Raw genomic sequence first — 26,539 nt, forward strand, 5'->3', positions numbered from 1 at the left:
CTTTTTTTATTTGGTTGTATATCTATCTTAATCTAAGAAACAAATTGTCACAAAACAACTGTTGAATATATGATATAAGGAAGTACACTGGACTAAAATGAAAAAACTAATGGAATACCTGAGCAGTATACAAGAAGTAGAAAGAACTTTCAAAGGAAAATGAAAAACAAAAACCAACAATAGAGGGCAGCAATACGCATCTGTAACGTCTAGTCCGCCTAAGCCAAAAAGAAGGAGGAAGAAGTAGAAGCGCTCCAACAGACGTTCGAGGAGCCTCATTGGTTGATCATCAGTGACGTCAGAGTGAATCCTGCCCGGCTCGTCTGCTCAGTTGTCAACATGGCGGCGGTAGATGTCATTGTGGACAATTTGGTGACTCTCTGGAGGATACCAGCCGTCCGACAAAACTTCCCCTGGATATTTTTACTTATTTCAGCCGTGGGATCGATTCTGAAGGAGTTGGAGCTCGTCCCGCAGACATATTTCAGCAGCAGCAGGAACGCCCTGAATGTGTAAGTCGTGCTAGTTTGTTGTTTGCTAGCTGATGTTAGCTAACTCATTGATTTAAGCTTGTAAGCACACCTGTAGCTGACTGGGTTAAGTACTTTGCTTTGGACAGAAAATACGTTGTTCAGATTTTCCGGAATTTGTTAAAATGTTAACAAAGGCTGCTGCTGTGTAGGTCAAATGTAATCTGTAACGTCAACGGTGTGTTGTGCTGTTAATGCCCATTTTATTGAACAAATTTCAAGTTCATTAGTACAAAACAAGACTGAAAGAGAAACAAAAAGATCACAAATAAGTCTGCCCACCACAGCATTGTTGCATTCTTCCTTTTTTGTCTTTCCCACACAAATATAGTGAGATTAGTTAATTCTTCCAAATATTTCTTTGGCGGTTTTAATTCAAAATATGCAATATGCAAATGATTTCATTAACACACGAAAAGTTCAATTAATAAAGAATATCCGCCCATTCGAACCCCCTTTCTCCCTTTGGAGTTTTGCTGCTTTAGCTTGATTTGGCCTGCTATAACCTGTAACTTGTATTGGCTAATCTTGACAAACTTTAGCTCAATATTGTAGTGTAGTGTGGTGTCTTTTAATCAGACATAACATTGTCAGGGAATTATTATACCTTTTTAATGTGGAAGCTAGCTCAGAAAAGAAAACTGCAGGACAAGAATTCCCTGGATGGATTAATTTCCCTCAGTTTACCCCTGAGCTTTAGAGGGACTTTGCAAATTCTTGCTGTCTTTTAGAACATAATTCCCTACATGTTTTTACCTTCACATGTGCTAGAGCCATAAGTACTATTTGATTTATCAATATTTTGATAGTAAAATATTTCTTTTAGTCCTTTCTTCAAGCAACAATGAAGCATCCTTTGTCATACATGACAGTAAAATGAATATATGTAGTTTGGGATTTTTGGTGTGATAGTTGATAGTGAAGTGGTTGTTGCAACCCTACAGTTTACCTTACTATATCACTGTAGAACAAAGTTTAATCCAGTGCAGGAATACTGCTTATCTTTGCACAGATGGTAAATGATGTGATTTTGTTTTCTTTACATATCTTAATGATTTAAAGGCTCAAACAGATAAGTAACATAGTTATTACCAAGAGGGGAAATGAGTTCGTTTGATGACACATAACAAAAGATACCATATGTACAGACTGGATTGGAAACTGAATACAATCAACTGAATCTTTATTTAAAAGTGTTGTCCCTCTTGCAGGTATTTTGTCAAAGTGTCCTGGGGGTGGACGTTGCTGCTGCTGACCCCCTTCCTCCTCCTCTCCAACTCCTCCTTCAACCGGAGCGTGTCCTTCCTCGGTCGGCGGCTGCTCTCTCTGGTAGTGGCCACAGCCGTCTGGTACGTCTGCACCGAGACCTTCTTCTACATCGAGGACGCGACCGGCTCGTGTTATGAAACTGAAGCTATGGATGTTATCAACGAGGATTTCACAGTCAAAGCCACCTGCAGGCGTGCCGGCTTCCACTGGCACGGCTACGACATTTCAGGACACTCCTTCATCCTGGCGTACTCCGCTCTCTTCATCGTGGAGGAGACGGCCCCCATGGCCTCAGTGAAGACAGCTAGTTTGTCTGCACTGCCCAGGATGGTCCTCAACCTGCTGTATGTGGCCTTAAATCTGATCGTGATCATTTGGGTGTGGATGTTTGCCTGCACCTCTGTGTACTTCCATGACCCCTCTCACAAGTTGCTCGGGACCATATGCGGCCTGCTGGGGTGGCATCTGACATATCGGGTTTGGTATTTAAAACCTTTGTCACCCGGACTCCCCCCTCATCGGCACCCAAAAGAACAGAAAGAACACGCCTAAGCTGTGGCCATACTTTCCTGTACAACGTTGTTGCTAATATTGCAGCCGTCCTCCAAACAACACACTACAGTTGATGTTATCTGTCTGCGGGTCCAAGCTGGCCAAAGCTATTTAAAGTTATTCCCTCCTCACAGAGAGGTCGTTTTGTACAGGATGATTCGGCTTGCAGCTCCTTCATGGTGTTTGGCAGCTGCTGTTCCCAAAATGACTCTTGGTAATCTGAGATAAAAGCAAGACACTGCTCTGCCGCCCAGCTTCAGCCTCTCACCTTCAGCCTCTGTGGCTCGCATGCTATACTATTGTTTGTCTCCAGTTTGTTGCCTTATAGAGCTTCACTCAGTGTTCACAGTTTTTAGACGTCTGAGTGAGAATGTTTACAGCTCCAGTTTGATAGCACTGACGATGCGTATTTTTGCAGACCAATGTACAGTAGCTTTTTTTTGTTTTTATAGGAAACTACCTTCAGAACAAAGTCGAATCAGACACTGTTAGTCACTACAGTGGCCCCATATTTTATCCTACATGCAGGATTTAAACGAGCTCTCCATTTCTTATATATACCATATATATGTGCTTTGGGGTTAGTGTGATTGTAATATATATATTTAATATTTATATTGACAACGTAGAGCTTCAGCAATTGAAAAATGTCCATCACAATTTCTTACTACCAAAAGTTACTACTTTATATTCTTCCTTTTTGCGAACACTATTCAGAAACCCAAATAGATCCAATTTATTAAAACATAGGTCGAAGGAAAGCAACAATTTTAAAGCCAGAAACAGAATTTTTTGGCTTTAAGCTCGAAAAATGTCTAAAGCAATTGAAAAATGATCAAAATAGTTCCAGATTTATTTTCTGTGGATGGACTAATCGTGTAATTAACCAAATGTTTCAGTTGTATTAGTATTGCAGAGGCCTGATGTATTTTATTCCAATGTGCCATAGGTAGAAAAAATACATGAATGATTAACACGATAACACTTGTTTCTTTTTTGTCCAACATACGTACACCTTCCTGTTTCTAGAAGATTCAAAATGTTAAAACTGAGTGCCACAAACTGGGTAGGAGGGTTGTGATTTTAAAAAACATTAATTTAAACATTGTTGGTTTCAGTATTTTTGTGGGATTTGGAATAACGACTGCTTTTACCTCTGCTGGGGAAATTTTAGGGAACTTATGTAAATGTAAATCAAAGCAGAGATGCACAATGTCACAAGCAAATAACTCTGTTGTCTAGCACTGAAATGTTCTGTTTCATGATTTGTCAAACACACAATTACAAGCTCTATAGTGCAGGGAACACAGTGCAATTCAATAAAGTAACAACCAGGATGTGTGTATTCCATTTTCATTATTTATTTGTCATTGATGGCAACTGAATAAATTAAGGCTCATGAACAAACATCATAAAAAGCACCATAAATAAATGCATATATAGAAATATAAAAAATAAAAAGTTAAAAAATAAAAAAATACTATTGTGAAATATAATGGCCACAAATCACAACTAGGATTTCTCGACTTGAACTCTTTGTGTGATCCGAGAAGTACAGATCCGTCCCCCTCAGGTTGCATTATTTCAGTCAGAAGAAGCAGTGGAGTCGTAACAGGTGTGCTCGCAGGAATCAGAATGTACCAAATGTCCACAATGATCAGCTGGTTATGAAATATTTCGATGGTTTTCCAATTATTTAACAAAATAAACGAATGTTTAAGCATCAAAATGTCAACATAAATAACATTATTATGATTAAACCGCAACAGGAAACAGTACTTTACACTTCTGTGTCCTCTTGCTTTCTTCAAAACTTGGAAAAATTCAGGTTTATATGTTTAAATCTGCTCTTTTGTGCCATTTACATCCCTGCTGCTCATGCAAGAGCAGAAACAAATGCCCTCCCTGTTTCCTTTAATGCATATATCTCAAATATCTTCCTCCCAGGCATGAAGGACTGATTTCAAACAGTTAAATCTATATGGCTATAACGCACGCTCCGTATGAATCTAAACATTTCTGCACTTTTCTTAAATAAAATCAGATTTATTATCAGATGCGATGCAGCAACTAGATGCTGCAATTAAAGGAGCATTAATGATCATCGTCTTTGGTTCAACATTTTCTGCCGCTGCTGCTAAACACCACCTGCAGAGACGAGTTCCTGTTTGTAGCAGGAGAAAACATCCTAACTGGAAACATAAATTACCTTCATTGTCTGAGGCTCGACAGTTATCCCCTTTAATGAATGTGAGTCTTTACTGCAAGAATGTCTGTATCACCAGCCGTAAAACCAAAAGCAGCTTACAACTCCGGCCGGTAGCTCACAGAATGAAAGCGCACGGTTCAGGAGCTGAATTATAACTTGTGAAACCCCGGAGGTCTGACTAAGAAGAACAGAAAGGCCCCCATTAAGGGTGAACAGAGTGCGGAGCGAGAAAAGTACACAACAAACAACGAGAGAGGAGGGGGAGGCTTTTTCTTCTCCTTTGTACACTCCGTTAAGCCTCCAGATGAGTCAGCTTTCCCTCCCTGTTCCCCTTATTTATATTTAAACTCTGAGCTCATTTAAAATTAAGCACAAAATAAATGAGATAATGTTTAATTAAAAATATCTATCTGTAAAAACAATCTTGCATCTGTCAGGAGGAATCAGCGACACAAACAAACAGCAGTGGTGTTTCTTCGCTCAGTATTGCTGAGGGACCGTCTGCGACACACTGTACAGAGCAGGTGATTCAAAGGTTACAATTAGCAGCAGAGCATTGAGAAGTCTGTCTCCGGTAGTGATCATAAATTCTGCCTCTGGGCAACACAAAATCCTCCACCTGTCACAAAACGCTTACACAATAAGAGAGTACCCCATGCAAGTAAATATACATCCTAAACCTACTGAACACTGTTGTGCCAAAGATGCAGAATTTACGATTTTACCAGCAGATCAGCCAAGTGTAACTTTTCAAACAGCCTGAACTTCAGCTCAGTGACAAAAAGAGTGACAGTGGACCAGTGTGTGCTGTGTGATCTGTGGTGCTCTAAATAAACTCTCAGCGCACATGTGTATATGTGTGTGTGTGTGTTTTACTGTGTGTAGGGTGTACAGTTAGATATAGGGAAAGTTTGACATTTTTGGAAATGCATTAATTCACATTCTTGCGTAAGTGTGGCTAAGAAGATGGATGCTATTCTTGTGTCTGTCTTTAGACATGATGCTACAGTTATTAGCTTGTTTAGCTTAGCATTAAGAGTGGAAACTTAGGGAACAACTAGTCAAGATTTTGCCCTTGAGTCTCAGCACCAATATTTTTCCTTTTCCTGAAATTACAGCCAACACGAGGATATCTTTGACACCAAGAAAGGCATTTAACTTCCCTAAAACTTCCGGAATATTTTCCCTTTTGACCTCTTTTTCCCAATCCAAACCAAGACAGACGCTTGAATCTCCTTGCTCAATTTGTACAATGTGATGTAATGAGATTCATATTTATGTGTCTGCCCAAGATTTTGTATGTCACTACAAAATGATGCAATTTGACGGCACTGGTTTTGCTCAGTTGGTAGAGCAGGCGCCCCATGTACAGAGGCAAAGTCCTGGACGCATTGGCTGCGGGTTCAACTCTGACTTTCAGCCCTTCAGTGCATGTCGTCCCCATTCTCTCTTCCCCATATTTACTGTGACTCTTCGCTGCCCTATTAAATAAAGGCAAAAAGGCCAAAAAATAATCTTAAACAAAAGATGCTTGTTTTAACAAACAAAGCAAGGGCATGTGACAACTCATTCCCCCAAAGAACAAACCCGATATAAGGTGATATTCAGTGAGTTTAGAGGAGCTTGTTTTTTCCGGCAGAGCCAGACTAGCTTTTTTTTCCCTGTTTCCAATCTTTACCATAAGCTAAGCAATGCTAACCATCCTCTGGCTGTAGCTTCATATTAAAGGGACAGACGTGAAAGTAGTATCGATCTAAAGATGCAAGTCTCAGCAGAAAAGTGAGGTTAAAACTTTCCCAAAATGTCAAACTCTTCCCTCAGTTTGCCTCCATCCTTTCGTGGTTTCAAGTGGCAGTTTCTGGCAGCACAGCACTTATCAGAGAGTCTTTGTCATGTACATGTTCCTGTGGTTCTACAGGTTAAACCTCAGGCTGATGGAGGAGTGAACAGCAGGTACGATGAGTAATGACTATAATAGTGGCATGCGAAGGTCAGTAAACCCCTGTTGGTGTTACTGTGTTTAACATTTCTGGGTTTCTACTTTAAGTTTTCAGTACACGTGGACCTGATGCATGCCTCCAACTAAAGTTAAACAAGGACTTGCCGGCATGAGAGCTGCAAGTAGCCAGAAATGAAAGTGGATGGAGGCCTTGATTACCAGAAAATGTGCTGTCAAGGATTTCTTATTATGGAATGTTTTAATATTCTTTGTTCACCCAGGTAAGTAATAGTGTTCTCTATATAGATTCATTATGTTTTCCTGCAGTCATAAAACATTACAGAAAAGTTGAAACATCACACAAATACACAGACATTTAACACAACAAGAGGGCATTCACTACATGTATTTCTTTTTTAAAAACCAGTAGGCAAAGTAGCCCATCCCTCCCAGCGAGCCCATGAGAAAAGAGGCCCCGAAGAAGGACGGCGGCTTCTTTTTTACCATCCGGAAGGCGTTGGGTAGGACCGCCGACAGGAGCGTCGTGTGGATGTCGCCCAAGACCTTGCGGAAAGCGTAGCGTTTTTGCACACGCACAAAAAAGGACTGCAGGTTGGGTCGGCTGCCGTCCTCCCAGTATTTCTTAGAAAGTCCCAAGAACTTGAGCCTGTGCAACAAGGCTCCGAGGCAGACATCAGCTAGTGTAAATTCAGGTCCACAAAGCCACAACTCACACTTCTGACCTGCAAGGGAATAAACATTTCATAGAGACATCATTAGACATGTTTCGGTGCCATTATAAAAGACAATATTTTTTTTGAACATACCTTGATACTCTAGTTTTCTTTTCTCCAGTTCAGCCTCCACTTGATCTAGAACCATTGCTAACTCCCCCAGGATTTTCTTCAGGTAATTCACATTATCGTGGTCCAAGATTTTTGCCTGGAAATCATTAAAAAGTGATATTATTTCGCATAGATAGATTATTTCAGCTAGTAGAAAGATTTATGTCATATATATTGAATTTATCTTTACGTCCTCAAAGAAAGAAATAAATAAATTGCTCTGAATATTAAAAAATATACCGTATATATGGTATCTCTGGCTAGCTTTGTGATAAAATATTCATGTAATAAAACTGTAATATATACATGTGGAGTCATCAATCTGGATTATATTTATCTACAAAAACTCTATTATAATCATTCATTTGAATTTACGTAATGACGTTCCAGTGACGCGAGTGACGATGACGTTGAACTTTGCTGCGTATGATATTCGATTGGTTTGGTCTAATCGCTTCAAGTCTTCTTGAATGTATGGGATAACATAAACATATGTGACTCCAACAGTTTCTGGTCTAGCTGTTACTATAAGTGTAGAATCGATTCAGGGAAATACAATAAGTTCGTGCTATCAGCCGATTATTGACCGAGTTACATTTGTTATTAACAAGAAACAAGCGAGAGTGGATGATGTAGCCTCGGTGTCATCGATAACAGACAGCTAATTCCAACAATGAGGATGCTAACGTGGTAGTTTGATGCCAAACATGAAGAATCAAGAGGAGGAAGAAGAGCCCCGTCTTTACGAGCTGCATTAATACTGTAAGTAAACATTGTGAGCTACTTCCGTCATGCGCTGTGTGCCATGGGCTAACATTAGCTAAAGCTAGCTAGCAGGAGTTGCGTTGCGTGTTGCTGTTTCCATAGTGACGGTAGATTCATCGGTATACTTCTAGTCGCTGAAGTGTTTTGAAAATAAACAAATGTGATGACTGTGATTTAGATTGTAGCTGTTCGTGGTTGTTGTGTACTTTCTGTATACATTTGAATTGTTTACTCAGAACATACACAGTGAGTTATACGCGCGTTGCATATTTAGTACGTCCATTTCAATTTTATACCCGCGATAATTTAATCTCGTTCTCCGGTAATACTATAATTTGTTATTGTTTGTTGGATTAAAAGAAAATCATTAGCACCTGGAATAAAGAATCCAGCCCTATTTCTTATAACAATTAAATGGTAAAATATGTCTTGTTTTGTGCTGATGCAACTTGAATTTTCCTCCAGGGAGTATGAATGTATTTAGGTCACAGGTCCTACTGTGTTTCAGCATCTGCATGCTGCTGCAGAGCTTTACTTCTTTTTGTAGTGTGATGAGAGGAAACTGCTGAAGGGTGTTCATGATGAAGCTTTCCTCAGCTACAGACTGTGAATATAATTTGGTCCAGGATTATTTTGTAATATTAAATAATAGCTGACAGCTTTAAACCCCAATTACAATAAGTTTGACTAAAATATTTCTATGTCCTACTTAAGATTCACTACATCAATAAAATGTTAACTACTAAGTGATGTTATATGGATAAGCTTTTTAACCTTATATAAATATAAGAGGTACCCTTTACTTTACCGAACCTTAAACATTAAACCCTCCAAACTAATTTCTCTTTCTTCAACTCTCTTGAACTCGGCTTTTTAAGGCGCAAACCCCTGAAGAATTCCCAGAATTTTCTCCTTAACTGAAATATAATTGCCAATAAGGTATTAATGAAGGGATACATAGATATGGAAACTTTCTTCTCTCTTAAAAGCCCTTAAACTGAAATTAGCCCATTGAAAATATCTTCGGTCTGGTATAATATCTAATAATTCTTCTGCTCAAATCACATTAAAATACCTATGATCCATCATTGGTAATTCATAGATTTACTCAGTTGCTCCTCCCTTATACAACCCACAACAATACAACAGAGACAAATGATGAACTCATGCTTTTTCATTACATAAATAAACACATAAAGTCACCATGAGCTTCTTCTGTTTGGACAGGTACGGTTCTGTCAGCTGAGGCTCCTCGTGGTCCAACTTCATCAGCTCCGTCGCAGCATTGGCCAGGTGTCCTGAACACACACACACACACACACACACACACACACACACAAAGTGTTTTTATTTAACCAAATCTCAACATTTTATTTTTTGTGGTCCGCTGTGTCTAAGAAATGAGTTAAATCCAGATTGACCTTTGGAATGTGCTGCTCAATAGATCATCTATATGTGTTTATAGTCATCTTAAATTGTAATATTATTGTATAATATTAGACGTCTTCTACTTTTCATACACTGCAGTGTTTCTGGCCTATTTTGCACAGAACAGACACTTTAGGGATCGGCGTGTTTAATCCTTATCGCAGCTATCTGACTGTCGAGAGAGCTAATTCTCACCTGCGCTCCCTTCATAGAGCCTTGAGGGCAGAGGGAGACACTCAAGGGAGACCAAACCCACAGTGTTAAAGCATAAGTCTGATGATATTTTGCGCTGCACTGATTCTAAAGCAAGTATTTTTCTGATATATCTTTTTCTCTCAGCTTTAAAGCTCCACTGAGCCACGCTGTTGCACTGGTCACATGTTCCTTCATTACCAAGAACACACACACTGTTGTTTATTTTGAGTCATCCCACAAACACCTGCTGCTGTAAATACACACAAGAGTGTTATTACGCTACTGAAAATAGTCCCCAATAAATGCACAATTTACTCCTGTGAAGCAAAGTTAGCTACAATCTAAGGACCAAGGCAGTTATAAGAAGACATTTAGCCATTTTTTTAAGTGCAGTTCTGCAGCAGGATTTCATCCAGTCCAGCTCGCTGCTTTGATTTACATGCAGAAACCATTACTTGATGGAAAGAGCAGTACAGTTCACACTGGGAGGCCTGATATCAGCTGCTGAGACGTATAAATCTGACACTACAATGTGCTGAATTAAAGGCTTTCTATTATTGAGTAGCGTCAAATTACAGCGTATGCTAATCACGTTGTGCACATAACAACAGGGATTTGTTGGCTGATGATGTGGGAAACGCTGCGAGGAAGATAAATAGCTTTGCATTATTAATGTATGTCTGTTGTTTTTGCTTTGGAAGACAAGTTGGTGCAAAAGTTGAAGCTCATTCAACCTCAAAAGCTTGTAAAATGTTCAAAAACAGAGACATCGATTTATATTTTGCATCAAATTTAAACAAACACAGAAAATAGTATAATTTTTTAATCTTGTAAATCTACACAATCTGTTGCCAGAAGTTACTTACATCTTATTATCAGGCAGCTTCAGTTATGTGTTAATAATAAAGATGCTTACAGGCAGAACTACATACTGCTAACATACAGCACAAACCTACAGACAACATGCATCTCCTCAGAACTGTAAACGTGTGTGAACATGCACGTGACGAGCAGCAGAAAACACTGTCACATTAAATCATTGCTGCTTTGATGCGCAGTATTAAATGATTCTGTGAACTCTGTGTGCTTTTGTGTGTTATGCATGCTTAAGTGAATTCAGCTGCTACAATTTGTAGTCCAGACTGTTTCCACTGAGAGGTCAGACGGTCATTGGTCTTCATACTTTGGGTGATTTTAGGAACGATGGTGTGTGTGCAGGATCAACGCTGTTTCATGAGTTTCTAATGAGATGGTTTTATTACAAAATCAGATCCATTGATTAGATTTGATACTTGATTTTTGGCTTTTTATGTTGATATTAATTTGCTGCTTTTGGTGAAGTGTATGCTCTTCTTGTAGTCAATGCAGAATATGAGCAGTGATGCCTACGCAGGGATCTGTCTTCACTTACTCCGTATTTCTGCGGTGGCGTACTTTGGGATCATGGAGTCAGTGGTGAGCTCGGGATGGAGGATGCAGCCGTGTGTGTAAGCGTCCATGGGCAGACCGTCCAGTAGCTGACGGTACTGCTGCACGCGCTCGTGGAGAGGCGAGTCTGCGTCAGGAATCAGCTGAGCCACCGTGTCTGTGGACGGGATGTAAAAACATCAAACAGAGAAAACATCACAAGAAAAACATGAATATAATATAAAGCTGGAGCCATGTTGCACACTAGTATTCTGGGTATGTTTTCAGAAACTTCCCAGAACACCTGAGGTTTCTAAGCAACTGTTTTTAAGCTCTCAGCTCCCCAGAATAACACAAGTCTCCGTGCTTCAGCTGTCAGACAGACACACAGCACGGTAACCTGGTAACAGAAGACACCTCACGCTCTGTGTTACACGCCACCGACCATGTCTCACAAAGCCTGACATTTAAACAATGCTGAAGCAGTCTGAAAAGAGAAACCTCCTGAGACTCAAAAGATAACCAGGATTTATATTCTGTTGGAAAGTGAACCGGTCTAAGCTAAAAACAATGTTTCATTTAAAGGGCAATATGCACCATAACATGAGGCCAAAAGGTCATAAAAACACATATTAATTAGGTTACACTGTTTCCCCCATTGACCTGCTCTGTTCTGTTTATCTGCTGTTGCTCAGGTAAGGAACAGTTTGACATTTTGCACTTATTTGCTGTTTAGACGAGAGAGGGGTCTTCTTCTACAGCTAAGTGTTAAACTTTCATAAAGTTGTGGACGATGCAACAGAGGATGTAACAAACCAACTTGTATAATAACTCCAAATCAAATCTACCCCGTAGTCATCCCATCGAAGTTTGCCTACAGGGTTAAGCTCTTATATTGAGGAGGCTGTTTTATCAGTGTTCACTTATTATTTTACCCAAACATCTTTGTGAGTATTGTCGGTGTACCACCAAAACAAACCGAACTGCAGCAGTTCAACAACACAAAAAACATGGTTGGTTTTTGGAAAAGGTCGTGGTTTAGGTCAAAGTAATTAGTCAACATTGGCTTCTAATTACTCACACAGGATACTAACAGGTGAAAGTCCTGTGTTGATACATCCAATCAGCTCGACCCGCTCCCTACTCAGACTTTCCTTCATCACCTTATGTTTTAGAGGCTCTGTCCAGAAAAGCTTTCTGCCACAAAGGCTTTCCTTGTCATTCACAGCACAGCAGGGCAGGACGAGTCAGTGGGAACAAAAATAGTGCATCGCTGCTTCTTTAACTTCAATATCATAAAGTCTGCATGTTGTTTATTACACAAACATAATACTTTGTTTCAAAGCTAAAACTCAAATCACCCTGATCACATCGTAATTTAAGAAGCGTACAGAAAAGATGGTATGAACAAAGATGAGGAAGAGTAAGCTTTGTGGATTGTCAAGTATAAGGCTGCAGGCAGCTAGCTTAGCTTAGCTTTGCATGAGGACTTTAAACAGTTAAAGGCTAACAGTTAGTCTCACTCTGTACAAATGAAACATTATGAAGCTACCAGCACTCAACAATGAACGCATGTATTTTTGGTTTAATCCATAAAAAAGTTGCAGTTTTAAGTTGTAGTTTCAGGTTATTTGCTGAACTTTTTCTTGGCAAGGCACAGAAACACCCTGCAGCCTCGCCTGGCTACTACTCAAAGTCTAACCTCTGTAAAGCTGTGAGTTGTTATCTCTACACTTACATTTTAAAGGGAATTAACACACAAGACATGACACTGTAAGCTTCAGAGGAGCTGTTACAGGGATTTTATTACCGTCAGACAGAGCCGGCCAGTTGTTTCCTTATTTCCAGTCCTATGTAAAGCTAATGTACGCTATGCTGCTGCATCCAGCTACATTAAAGCAGGCAGATGTCAGAGTGCTATCGATCTTCTTATCGCACTCCTCACCTTAAAACCACTTTTCACACTTTGGTTTTTGTTGCAGATTATTTCACAAAATGTTGAACAACTCCTTTAAGAGTGTAACTACTGACGGGACCAGAGTCTATAATTTGCTTTCCTAATTTGTGTGTTAGCACTCAGCATGCTGGCTACAAGCTGCACGCCTGAGAGGGATGGTGTTCAACTTAATGACCTGCTGCTGAGGCTCAGTATTAAGGATGAGACGGAGCCGAGTGAGTTTTTATCTCCGTGCAGGGTCACAGCCAGCCTAACACGGGGACGGCATCGCTGACAAAACAGAGATAGTCGGATAGTTGGCTGCTTGAGGATCTTCAGAGAAGCTTGCTGAGGGTGGAGCTGCAGCTGGCAGAGCTCCAGAAAGCTGAGTAATCAGTCCCAGGATCGGTACATGCCATGCAGAGGTCCTGCAGGTGGTCTGCTGCGGCATGGGCTGGGCATATTACATCAGCAAGTACTGAAGAACAATGATCAAAGTATAAGATCAGCCGAAGTCTTTATTGTCTGATTTTTGTGAGTCAACAACAGTCTTCACATATCGAGCCCTCTGCAGCATCTCAACAACGCTGTAAAGTAGTCTGAGTTGGCACTACGCTGCTCTGACACAGTATAGGAGCCTGTTTTCTGTGACATCTGCACTTTCCAGGCCAGCTGCGGGCCCACGTTGCCAGCAGTCATTTGGGATTCACACGCGGAGAAAAAGCACAACTGTAAGTCTGATGCAGCTGATTGACTTCTGGCTCGGGGCGTGGATTCATTTAACATAAAACACACCACAAAAACAAAACAGAACCGCCTTTGGAAAATACTGAATGAGTGCACAGCTGCAGACTCTAGTACAACTTGTCCCCAAAGAAATGAATGCATTATTCTGCAGACAGCACACAGTAAAATATCTTAAATTAATGGGTCTGAATGAGAACAAGACATCAAACACCAGGGTCAGTTATGGCCTTGTCGCCGTTTATTACTGAGCGAGCAGTGATCCAGATTTCCTGCAAAGATTTCAAGCATCGCCGCTCCGATAAAGTGACCACAAACTAGACTAAGACTTCTCCCTCAGGCCTTCATGGTTCGAGGCTCTCTGGACATTACATAACAGCATGTTTCAGCTGACAAGTCTATAGGACACGCCACCCACAGATACTGTAACACAACACACAGAGAACAGGATTAAGTGTATCATAGCATTCGCGTACTCTTGGCGAAGGCAGTGGATGACATTTTTAGCTGAATCTCACAATGCGCGTTCCACATAAAGACAAATCTTTACTTTGTTGCATTCAGTGTTGTAATGATGATTGCTTGTTTAATTATAAAATCCCTCGCTGTCTTGTTTGCATCTGTGTCTCGCCCTCGACTGCCGCGAAATTCCCCCAAGAGATCATTCCAATTTCATCTAATCTAATCATAGGAGTTCATCTCGGTGACATTGCTGCAAAGACATTGTTGCGACGACTTGCACGGTTGCGCAGCACAGTACACACGGACACACACTGTACAAGAACGGCAGATGGCTTGGAATAGCTTCCAATAGGCTTTGTTAACCAAACTGGGAGAATGCAGGAGGATATTTTATGTCGCTCCTGAGCATTTCTGGATCCAAAACCCCTTCATTTAATGTGTCAGTTCGTTTGTAGTAAATTAACTGATAGCACATTTGTGTCTAAAATGTACCACTATAACCATGGCCTGTTAGGTAGCCCCAGGGCGAAGAGGTGCTGCTGAGTATAATAGATTTTTATACCTTTCTGAAACAAAGGTCAGTTGGTTTCAGAGAGAATCAGACAAAAGCAGGCATCTACTCTGACATCTGAAACAACAATTCTAGCTGTCGGGTTTTACCAGCTGTAGCTAGCTAGCTAATTAGGCTAACATTAGATGAATGAGCTGAATGAAAACTCTGTCATCACCTCTTCAAAGGAGAATCTTGACAAAAGTTTTAAATATGCTAAAAATGCTAAAGCACAGAAGCTGGAGACACAGAGCCCTTAACGCTAGCTTAAAGTCTGATAGCATCTTTAGGTAATAAGCCAGTTAGCGGGACTTATGAACAATTACAGCTCATGTTAGAACAAATAAACGCGGTTAATCTTTTGGACAAAAAACAACACGCTCAAAAGCATTTCATTACAGCTCCTACTAAAATAAATCTGTACTTGAGCTATGTCACATGAGAGGGAGTGATGTTGTGCTGATCATCACGGCTGTGATTCGGTCGTAGGCACGAGGCTGCAGATAATCACAGCAATAATCTACAACCAATTGTTTTTTGCTCCACTAACTCAACTAGTTCCACAAAACTCTTTTTTCAGTTTCCACAGAAACTGGACTGTTGTTGCCAAGCAACCCAAACATTCTCCTGCACTCTGTTACTACAGGTGACCACAGATCAGCTGCTTTGTGTGATGTATATTTATCTGTCTGATTTTATTTATAAAGCAACCAGTGTGCGATTCAGAGCCACCAGCTTGATCAATGTAGACACACGGTCTGCTGTAATGTTAATTAACAGTAATCAGATCACCTGGCTGAGGCGGAGTGATACACAGAGTGAAAAGTCCCAGTGATGTGGTTCGCTATATCAGCACTCATGGAATGCCTCTTATCCAATCAGATTATTCGGTCAGAACTAACTGTTGTATAATAATGATGGGCTGCACGATATATAGTTTAACAAGCACAATTGCGATGTGCGCATGTGCAGTAGTCACATCGCAGGACGTGTGATAGTGAAGCAAATTAAGTGAAACATGTCAAGCTGCTACTTTATTGTTGCTCTGTGCGAAACAAAACCTCGACAGATTCTCTTCTTTAAAGATGAATCCAGAGGAAGAGTCTGATATCACATCTGTGTGAGTCTGCACGAAAACGTCCCTCCTGCTTCCTGTCGGCACACACAACAACACGCTGTGTGTGCGCTGCAGGTGTATCAGCTAAAAGTAAACACGCCGCTGCACGTCTACTCCATGAACTGTCCATTTGTGTGACCGCAGTGTTAACCAGCACCGGGACGAGGTGCCGCTGTTAGCGGGAATACTCTCGCTTGTAAGCCACCTCGCGTAATGGAGCTGCTGCTGTTACAGATAATTTCGGCGGGATGATCGAGGCTCCGTTACGCAGGGACAAAAGGATGTTTTTTCCAATATTGTGCAGCGCTAGTTGGAAGCTCAAATGCTGTGTTTGCCTCTTTTTCAGGCCCATGTAACTCAAGGAAACGGTAATGTTAGCTAACGGTAGCTAATGAGTTCTGAAATATGTTGTTTTGTGTTGATTTATGGTCCAGTTTCCTTCTGAATTTTCACCTTCCATTGTCTTTTCAGCTTCCAATCAAGAGATGAAATCATAAAGATTCGTCAGATTTCCTACATTTATGCAACTTTCAACCCACACCGTCAATATGACATTATCCTTCGAGAGCAGCATTTGAGCTTCCAACAAATCTTTTTTGCCCCGGGGTCCCACAGCAGGTTTGTTCGCATGTGCTTCAAAAACGAAGAACAAAAAGAGAAATCACATTATTACTGCACCGTACCTCCCACAAAGGTTTTCTCCAGGTAATCTATAATCTGGTTGTAATCACTGATGATGGTTTCCCCGTGCAGGAAGACGGGCACCTCCTCTCCCAGGTTCAGCCTCATGAACCAGGGCTCCTTGTGCTCCTGCAGCGGCAAGCTCACATCCCTCTCCTCGCAGACCAGACCCTTCTCGTTTATGACTAGACGTACCTGCAATCAGAGACACATGCAGCATGACATGATCTGTCTTTCAATGAGGAAAGATGGGACATTAAAAGCATACATTTATTGCACTTGTCTGCCTTTTTGTTCCAGGAAATTAAATGCAGACAACAGCTCACAACTTTTCTAATATAACTAATAAATATACGTGGAATTTATGTACCTAATGATATGTGCAGGGTATATTGGGAACATTTTGTCGCCCCTAAAACATTATCCAAATGCTCAAATACAAAAACAGGAAGACAAATGATTCATTTGATAAGCTGATGTGTTTAGGTGTAATAGGATGCTTCACAGCGTGCTCAGGGTTGACCGGGACAGTCAGGATGCTAGCAGGACGAAGGATAAGCCAAGGTCCATGTAGAGCTATTAGTGGGAGCAAGATTAATGAAAGGAGACGACACCTGGGCTGTAAAGTGTTACATCTGGCCGCTTAGGAGGGACGGAAAATGGGAGTTTTGCTGAACATGACCGGGCATGGTGTGATGAAATACAACTGAATCATTTAGTAACACAAGCAGCGGCCACCGCTGAGGACGACGGGAACGAACCTCTGAGTGCAGCTGCAAAGTCAAAGACGATTTCTACATCTCCATCAGAGAGGAACAATAAAACACTACATCAGGAGTTTCTGCATGAATCTGTCGAACGCTTCAGTCCCGGTCGAACGCTGCTGAGGTCTCCCTCGCTGATGCCCACAATAACACTCACTGCTGTATGTTATATAATAATATTAGTCACTCCTCAGTAATGATGCCAAGTAGTTCAGCTGCTCCGGCGGCACAAAATAAACTCCGCTTACTAAACAATATAATGTCTGTTACTACTGCTACTACAGAAGTCTGAACGTATTCAAACGTATACTTCTTTGCCTCTACGTTTCAGAGAGCCATATTGTGCTTTTTCTCCATCATATTTATCTAATATATGTCAATAATTTAAGCTTTCCAGACTCAGATTTAACATTAAAAAGTGTATAAAGGGGCAAACTAATGGGGAACAGACCAGATGGCGACAATGCCCCGAGCAGTAAGTCCACGGACGGACCTCTCACTGACCAGATTGTAATTCCCCGACTCTCTTACCTCACATTTCCTGTCTCTCTCTCCTATCACTGTCAGATAAAAACATAACATGCTCACAAAGTACTCTTTAAAAAGTATATAAAATACAACACATTGTTCACGTGTTCATGTGTAGTTCCTTTACTTGTCATTTCTCTAACCCTTGACAAGAGAGAAAGAGTGGGAAAAAATCACAGCCCCTCAGCTTTATATTGTGGAATTTCAGAAGCATTAAACATAGACAATATCCTTATATTAAATGATATCAATACACAGCTCCAAATAGCCTGAGTCACATTGACAGAGTATGTGACAATGGGCCTCTGGATGCAGACGGGAAAAAGGCCCCCAAACTCCTCCCTCAACAGCAGCAGGACACCCAGACTAAAAGACAGAAGCTTCTTGTGCAGATTTTTTGTCTCTTTTTGATTGTTTCGTGTCTTAGTGAGAATTAGCTGTTATGTGTCTTGTCGAGCTTGTTTTGTGTGTCCTTTGTGTCACTTTGTAGTGCTTGTATCTCTCTTTGTCGTCACTCTGAGTCTGGTCCTTTGATTTCTAACAGCGCTTCATACAGAGGCTCTGGTCAAGTTGCCCCTGGCCCTTTGATTGACTCTCTAACAGCGCTTCATACAGAGGCTCTGGTCAAGTTGCCCCTGGCCCTTTAACGAGTGGGCCCAGTAATCAGTAGTCCATCCATGACACTAACTAGTCCCTCCAGGAAGTTGCAAAGTGAATTTACGCAAGTGCTGTGACTTTTTCTCGGCCTTGCAATTTTGGCCAATTGCTGCAACTTTTCGCAAATTTGACCATCATCCTGTTTATGTCAAACTCACTTCTTCTTCTTGAAAACATTAATCCTCTGAGGTCTGTAATGTTATAAAACATCTGCATCTTTTACTGTGTTACTAACTTGTTACTGATGTCATCACTGCACTGTCTTGTACAGTGAGATAGTTGCCTAATCCCTCTGTCTCTTACTAATTGTTTTAGGGCCCGATCAGACAGAATGCGTTTCAGCAGCTGGGGGCTTTTTTGTCATTGTTTTCAATGAGAGAATTTCTGAGCGCTGCTTTTGCGTTGCAGAGCGCATCGCATTGTTCCGCTCTGTGCGCTTTCACGTTTCTGAGGAAACGCTCTGAGCGCCTCGAGTTTAAAAAACTTCAACTCAAGGCAGAAAAGCACCCGATGTCATGGCCGTTTTTTCTCATTGTCCAATCGGATGAAAGGAGAGGCGGGCCTTCTGTCAGTAGACAATGTAACAGTGAGGTTAATGACAGCTATGACTCAGTGGTTGCCTTAACAACAGTAGAAAAAAAGGCGCAGCAAGCTGCTCTTTTTTTTAACCGTAGGCTTCAACAAAAAAGGCAGTGTGGTGCGCCTCACGTTTTGCAGGCTGTAAAACGCGGCGCGCCCCGCACTGCCATCTTGTCTGATGGGGCCCTTATGCTGCCGCAGCAGCTGAAATAAAGAGTAGAACAGCGTAAGTGTAATAACTAACGTGTAGATTCTCCCTTGAACATATGGATAGCATTGAATGTGCACGTGCAGTGTGAAATTAGCATTTTGTCACTATTGACTTTAGTGTCAATCAGTTTGTACTCATCTTATTTGGAGTCCTGACACGAAGTGATGCCAGAATACAAACAGCTCTCTCAGCCGATACGTGGCTCAAGAAAAAGCACATACAAGGAATTTAACTCTGGTTTTTCTTTGCTCTCAATGTACAGACACACCTTTTCTTCACTACTACCTGACCATATAGCTATATACAAAGTAGTTTAAGCTAGCCCCACCTTGAGCAGCTTCACACTGCTTCTGCAGAATGAGTTCGTTTAATGTTAAAACGACTGTACCTTCCATTTTTAATGCAGGCTTTTTACCTATATATATACAGATGATTTTCCTTTAATTAAACTTCTGAACACTTCATCCACCACGAGTTACTTGTCATAGATTATATAGTAAAGTGCATACCATGAAACCACCAGACCACACTTGTGCTGCATGTATTCCCCTCTCTCTATCCTTCCTTCTGTTTCTAACCAAAATAAAGGTATAAAAAAAAATACTTTAGAAGAAGGTAATTCTTAAATGACTGCATCATGACCCAGTGTCCTCTGCAGACAGAACGCAGCAGTGTTACAGCGTCACAGAGGGTGTATTGAAGGTGTAGATCTGTAACCTGCAGGCCTTCAGGTTGCCAGTGTTGTATTGATCTGTGAAGCTGGCCTCTAAAGCTGCTGTTACTCCGGGGCATCGCGCTCCATACGTCTCTATCTTTTTCATATCTTCTGTGTTCACAACGCATCAATCATGTGAGTTAGATGTATACTGACTGGCCCACTTCAGGCAGTGGGGGCACATTTACAGTGGCAGTTAGTCGTGAAGTATTATGAACACAGAGGAGGAAAAAAAGTGTCGAGCAGGAGAAATTGAGCGGCTCAGCTTCCCTCTTTCCTCACGAACGTGCTGAGGCATACACAGACGAGTAAATAATCCTCCTGACGATACTGTCTACATCCAGATCCCTTTGTCATTCTCCCTCAGTGTCTCATCTCCAAAGTGTTTACAGTGCGGTTCATTCTGGTGTTTTTGGAGAGAGGAAAAGTCTTTCCAAGTTACACCTGATCAGCTAAATATAACAGCGTCTTTAGAGACGCTTCGTGTTCTTCGTGACCCCTCCTGTTGCAAGCATTAGTTTTTTTATCAAGTCACCAAAACATTCGGTTCAATTCTGGTGGAATAGAAAACCCAGTACTTGGCCTCTTAATCTCGTAAAAGCCATCCCCAGCATGGCATTTAAAGCACGCATCAGCTTGCATAACAACAACGTTACAAATAAATATAATAGGATTGCTGTGCTTTTTATTGCTGCAACTTTGCTGGAATCGATGTGTGTTGTTTCAAAAATAAATGGCTAATATAGTGTGTTCCTTTGACAGCTCAGTCACACATGATGCTGGAGACTCTTCAGATCCTTCAGCTCCAGAACTGAAGTGATAATCGTGACAGTGAGCCTGGTGTTCACCCTCTGCTGAGTGACAACCGGCACAATCAGCGACTCAGACTCGAGTGGCCGTGAGCCAACAATGGAGCCCTATAACCGACGCACCGAGCTCAGACTGAGCATCAACTCAAGGTTGTCGGACTAAAGTGGTGAGAAATACATCGGAAACACACACCAGCCTTCAGTTCATAGAGCCTGAGCTAAAGCTGTGAGTGAGTGCATGCTGGGAAATATGCAGGGATGGAGGATGCATTTAGACACTTCTCATGAGAGGAATGTTTCACTAATCCTGCAGTGTGGTGTGTAAGAAGAGATCAAAGACAAGCGGGGTCAAACTCATGAGGGATAATGATCATTTCATAATTGATTAATCTGCACATTAGCCCTTCTTAAGCCCCGCCCCTTTTTGCTCTGTGCTCCAATAACAGCTTACCCTTTCCTATTATACTTTGTTAGCTAGACATGCAGGAATTCAGGACGTTCAGGTGTTCTCTAATGGTGACTGTTTCTGTGTTAAAATCACTACAACATGTATGAGGACAGTTATGCATTAAGCGCAGTTTTAGAAAACATATTACCGGCAATTGAGGCCTAGCAGTAAAGAGTGCTTCACATGGACTGGCAGGGAAAAGTCCGCTTAAAGTCAGGGTGAACAGATTTGGCTACTTGCGTTGGCACATTCACCCCTCTTAGACAATGTCGGGGAAATTTTCAGGAGTTCATGGCGGCGCAATCTCAGTCTAGCTAGGTGCCGCAGTAGAGGAGCGATGTTGACCTGTATGCTTATCCCGTTCTCCCATTTTTGTTGAGACTAAAATTACTTTCCCTAAATTACTAAAACCCAAAAGGACGTCATGCTTGCTCTGTCCTTTCTGTCCGTTCTCTTCTGTTTATTCTTACATCAGACAAAAACTCAATCAAATCCTGACTACTATAAAGATGGATCCATTTAACATTTATAACAGTGTTGTGACCAAGTCATCTTTGCTCAAGTCCCAAGTAAGTCTCAAGTCATTTGGTCCAAATCTCAGGCGAGTCTCAAGTCATTTTTTCTTGGGCAAGTCAAGTCAAGTCAAGTCCCGAGTCAAGTCACTTTTTTCCACCCCAGATCCAGCACTCTTACCTGTAGTATCTGGTCTTTATAAAGAGAAAACGCAAGGTGTTAGCAGCCCGTCTAATAATGATATTATTGGCCAATTTATATAACCTGTTCAAAAAGAGTGACAGTGAATTGTATCTGTGTTATCTTGGCACAGACGCAGCCATGATGATGGTCTGCTGAGACCATATTGAGACCACAGACCGGGGAGCTTTTTGAATTGTCCAATCATGATGAAAACACTCAAGTTATCCGAGTTATCATGCCTCAAGTCAAGTCTCAAGTTATTAACTTGCAAGTCCAAGTCGAGTCTCAAGTCATTTATTTTTTGTTAAGTCAAGTTGCAAGTCATCAAAACAGTGACTCAAGTCAACTCGAGTCCAAGTCACCAACTCTCAAGTCCACATCTCTGATTTATAATAAGCTATCGATTAATCGATTAAGACAGTGATCGTGGATTTCGTGGATATGGATGAAACACAGCTGATGATGTCGGTGCTCGTGCCTGTTTAACCGTTAAATTACAATATTTTCAGAGTCTATTAGCGAGTGCTGTCATTAATGTTTTTTGTCTTAGAATAAGGAAAGTAAACCTCTGACAGACCAATGAAGGAAATGTTGAAGTTATTGTATTGAGCTACAGAAGCTAGCCTGTGATACAACCAATGGTGTTTTATTTACTCTGTCTATTGGCGGGTTTAATACGGTGGCTGTACAGAGGAGCACGGTTGAGGCAAACAAAGATGGCTGCCGCTGATGTGGAACTTCCTGAATTTGTTATCATTTGTGTGTTAAAAAAACGGGGCAGAAGTTCATGTTACATTCAAAACCTAAAACCAAAACATGTCATGCAAAACATCTGTGTATTATGTCAAGCTAGGGCCTGGCATCTAACCGCTACTTCACACGTTCTGTTGCTGTGATTGGTTGTAGGTGTTTCCAGTTGCATTCAGAGGCATCTTGATCTGCAGCTTGATAACACCCATTAGAATTAATCATAAACTGAAAGGTCCAGACTAATTAGCATTTGTGAATTGCTCCGTCGATGTCCGGCTATAGCAGAACAGAGGCCAGCCTGGCTCTCTGTTTGACCCTCTCCGCCTGGTAAAACCATGTCTTTTACTCTTCACACCCCCAGCTCAAACCACAAACTTACTTTAAAATAAATTAAGACTCAAATCCCAAGCTGAGATAACCCTGATGACATCATTATGACATCACAAGGGTATCTTTCTGTAAGAATTGTCAAACCTCTTCAAGAGCAACAGAAGACATAGTATATGTTTCACAGCTTGAGCGGTACGGAGGCCAACAGCGTCCATACTTGCAATTTAATGCTGATATCTTTATTTCACAAGTTAATGATTTGTTATCTCGAGAAAACAATCTCTGTTATCTTGATTTAATCAACCACAACTAAACCAACAGCTGTTTCTTCTTGTTGCTTATAATGTTTACTAGAGATCTTGAGTGTCCTGCCAGTATGCAAAGATTACATCCAGACACCTTGATTTAAGCTGTCAGATCAAAGTTATTGATCAAGTCAACGCATCAGCCTGTACTTCAGATAAGGTCTAACACAAGTAGACATTGCATTCTATCTTTAGTGATAACATTCAGACCTTGTTTCAAGTTTCCTTGAAAGAGCTAACAGAGAAATATCGAATTTATATATGCGTTTCCTTTGAACAGGAATGAGGGAGACACTTAGCATGTACGGCAGGGGTGGCCAACCCTGCTCCTGGAGAGCTCCCTTCCTGCGTGTTTCAGGTTCCTCCGTACTCTAAAGCCCAGTTCAGATCAATGATTCGCAACGCAACAAAACACTTTTAGAATGTTGCAGAGAAAATTGCAGCGGTGTGAGCTGGTTAGTTGCAGAGCGTCTGAAGATGTTGTGTGGAGTTGCAAAAGATTTGACTTGAATCTCTAATGCAGTTTAAGAACTGAATGATGTCGCTATTTCACTTCAGCCAATCAGGAAACAGCATAAATTGGCGTAGGCGCCCTGTCTCTGGCGCTGCTGTAGCCAAAGGCGGCTCCAGATCCTCTCCTTCAATCAATGTTACAACATTGCGAGCATGTCACTGTCACTGTCATCCACTTCTTTTTATAAGGATAACAGAAATCCAGCTAGTTAATTCATGTAACCTGGGCCTAGTACTAACGTTATAGTATTAACGCAGAAGTAGGGTATGTCAGTGCGTCGTTGCTATGGAGACGGTCAGCTGCGTTGCGTTGATGTGAACGGCCCAGTTTTAGAATGTTTACGAAGGGATTCTTTTGGCCGTTGCAGCCAGTCTCGTTGCGAGTCATTGATCTGAACCGGCCTTAACACACCTGATTCGAATCATCTGCTCGTTATCAACCAGCTGAAGCTTCTCAGGGGGTTGATAACGAGCAACACATTCGAATCAGGTGTGTTAGAATACGGAGAAACCTAAAACATGCAGGAAGGTAGCTCTCCAGGAGCAGGGTTGGCCACCCCTGATGTATGGTTTGTTGTTTGGTGTTTACAGTAGCTTTTAATGTTTGAACATTTAAACACACGATGATTCATAGCTGCAAGCTAGCTCGTAGGTCCTGTGTGTCATGGAGGTATGTAAAGTCAAGTAGGGGTTATATTGGACGAAAAATTGGCACGCCCCGAAGTGCAGGTTGACTCGACAGTATTTGCTTATGTTTACAGGAACGACAATCTCTAGCAACTAAAAGATAATTCAGAATACCTCAAAATGACTATTTTTGTCATTGTTTGGCCACATACAGGAGTATAGCTGACAATCAAAGCAAGATATATGGGATAAAAAACGCTCACATCTACTTAGATTTTTGGGAACTTTATGAGAGAACTAGCCAAACATGGGGATTAGCCAACAATGTCTTAAGTTAAATTATTTCTTTAAAGTAACATCCTTTTGTGTTTTCTGGATATTGAGATAAATAACTAGCAAAAGAAAACATACTTTAAGATAACGGCTGCTCTAGGCTTCCGTAGTTTGGTACTCCATTCTCAGGTAACTACCAAACTGATCTTTATGTGTAAAAACCTTTGGATTATACGTTAGCTTATAAATCCGTCTTGTAGCTTCATACTGGTTGTTTTAAGACGCTAAAACACAACATTTTTATTACCTGTACTCACGGCACAGGTGAGTCTGTAAAGGTGATCAAAGGTAGGCTTCAAGGAGCCATAAAATAACAACATATGGTGGGATTCAGCTGCAGGATGGGGGAAATGGCCTTTGGTTTGTTTTGCTCATCATTTGAATCAATTATTCAGGATGTCATGTGTCAGAGCACATAAAGGTTGTAACCACATTCATCAGCCACAAGGAGACAAAACGTGTCAATAAAAGGAGGAAGATGATGAGATGTGAAGGATGGTTTATGCAGAAAGAAATGACAGGCAGCTGAATATTGACCAGATATCCAGCTATATGTCGAGGAAACGAGCCCCATGCTGCAGCGCTCCTGAACGTCTCATATGGGAGATCTGCCCAGCTGCAGGATCATATTCATATTCCGGAGGTTTGTGCAGGAGTGAACATGCACAGCAATATAAACATGCTTTGATCACAACAAACACACACAGGGAGCTGCACGCTGGAGCATCACATCATGCAAAGAGACATGGAGCCACCTCCATTTTCAAGCTCCTGCTCTGTGTTTTTTCTCCCCTTACCTTTTGGGAGGCGAAAGACTGCGTCCAGTGGTACAAAACCAGCCTGTCTTTGTTGAATGGTTTGGGCTCCGTCGCCGGTTCTTCGCACTCCTCCCCGTCTGTGATTTTGCCGTCTTCGTCCATGGCTGAGATGGGCCACCAGCTACAGTTGGTGGGGGTAACATGGTTGGAAGACGCCATGACAGAGCGTTTTGTGCGTGTGGAGGAGAGGAGCGAGGAGGGAGAGAAGAGGAGGGAGAGAGAGGGGAAGAGAGAGAGAAAGAGAGAGAGAGAGGATTTCAGCAGCTCGAGCTCAGCATCGTCGCTTCACGCGGCAGCAGCAGCATCCGTCAGTGTGGGACAGCTCCGGTGCTGAAATCCGCCTCACGCCCGAAAAATAAAACAAACCCTGCACAGTGTAATTCAGATGTAAAGGTCTCCTTACTTTAGCATGCTGCTGCTTTTACAATTTACTCAGCGATAACCGTATTACATCACACGATGAGCTCCACGCAAACATGCGCGGTTGAGTCCCGTTTCAGTGGAAGGTCAAGCGGCTCTCTGTAAGGACATAGAGGCTGTAGAGTACAGGGCTCGTGTCAGGGTTCAATCCTGCTAAATGTAGACTATATACAGTATGTGTGTGTGCACGCACGTGTGACGGGCCAATTAACAAACTCATATAAACATATATTGTGTGATAACGATTTGTGTGTAGGCCGATGTTATCATCGGTGTGAAGTCCTTTAGTGAAATGTTACTGCTTTCCCCCCTCCACTACATTTCAGAGGGACATACTGCACTTTTTAATCCACTATATTTGCTTATGTAGGCTAACGGTTGTTATAGGAAACTTTTCAATTAAGATT

At 41.5% G+C, this 26,539-nt stretch overlaps 2 protein-coding genes across 2 annotated transcripts; one reads left to right on the forward strand and one right to left on the reverse strand.

Moving 5' to 3' along the window:
• The first annotated feature begins 339 nt into the window (after nucleotides 1-339).
• On the forward strand, nucleotides 340-3,702 carry fitm2 (fat storage inducing transmembrane protein 2). Its single transcript, XM_069660374.1, has 2 exons — nucleotides 340-512; nucleotides 1,742-3,702. The coding sequence occupies exons 1-2, from the start codon at nucleotides 340-342 to the stop codon at nucleotides 2,349-2,351; spliced, it is 783 nt and encodes a 260-aa protein (XP_069516475.1). The 3' UTR covers nucleotides 2,352-3,702.
• Nucleotides 3,689-25,893, reverse strand: gdap1l1 (ganglioside induced differentiation associated protein 1-like 1). Its single transcript, XM_069660375.1, has 6 exons — nucleotides 25,692-25,893; nucleotides 16,632-16,824; nucleotides 11,144-11,317; nucleotides 9,313-9,407; nucleotides 7,327-7,441; nucleotides 3,689-7,242 (listed from the first exon to the last, which is right to left on the reverse strand). The coding sequence occupies exons 1-6, from the start codon at nucleotides 25,869-25,871 to the stop codon at nucleotides 6,899-6,901; spliced, it is 1,101 nt and encodes a 366-aa protein (XP_069516476.1). The 5' UTR covers nucleotides 25,872-25,893; the 3' UTR covers nucleotides 3,689-6,898.
• Between the last annotated feature and the right edge of the window lie 646 nt (nucleotides 25,894-26,539).

This window comes from Semicossyphus pulcher, unplaced genomic scaffold, assembly GCF_022749685.1.
Source record: "Semicossyphus pulcher isolate SPU_LCO1_2020_fin unplaced genomic scaffold, fSemPul1.0.p SCAF_13, whole genome shotgun sequence".
Lineage (NCBI taxonomy): Eukaryota > Metazoa > Chordata > Actinopteri > Labriformes > Labridae > Semicossyphus > Semicossyphus pulcher.

What these genes read in the sequence shown, in the direction of transcription:
- fitm2 (XM_069660374.1), top strand. Translation starts at nt 340, where the DNA reads ATGGCGGCGGTAGATGTCATTGTGGACAATTTGGTGACTCTCTGGAGG. An exon ending in AGCAGGAACGCCCTGAATGT is followed by an intron (nt 513 to 1,741) that starts GTAAGTCGTGCT and finishes TCCCTCTTGCAG; the next exon opens with GTATTTTGTCAAAGTGTCCT.
- gdap1l1 (XM_069660375.1), bottom strand. Translation starts at nt 25,871, where the DNA reads ATGGCGTCTTCCAACCATGTTACCCCCACCAACTGTAGCTGGTGGCCC. An exon ending in AGTCTTTCGCCTCCCAAAAG is followed by an intron (nt 16,825 to 25,691) that starts GTAAGGGGAGAA and finishes CTCTGATTGCAG; the next exon opens with GTACGTCTAGTCATAAACGA. An exon ending in CGCCACCGCAGAAATACGGA is followed by an intron (nt 9,408 to 11,143) that starts GTAAGTGAAGAC and finishes GTGTGTGTTCAG; the next exon opens with GACACCTGGCCAATGCTGCG.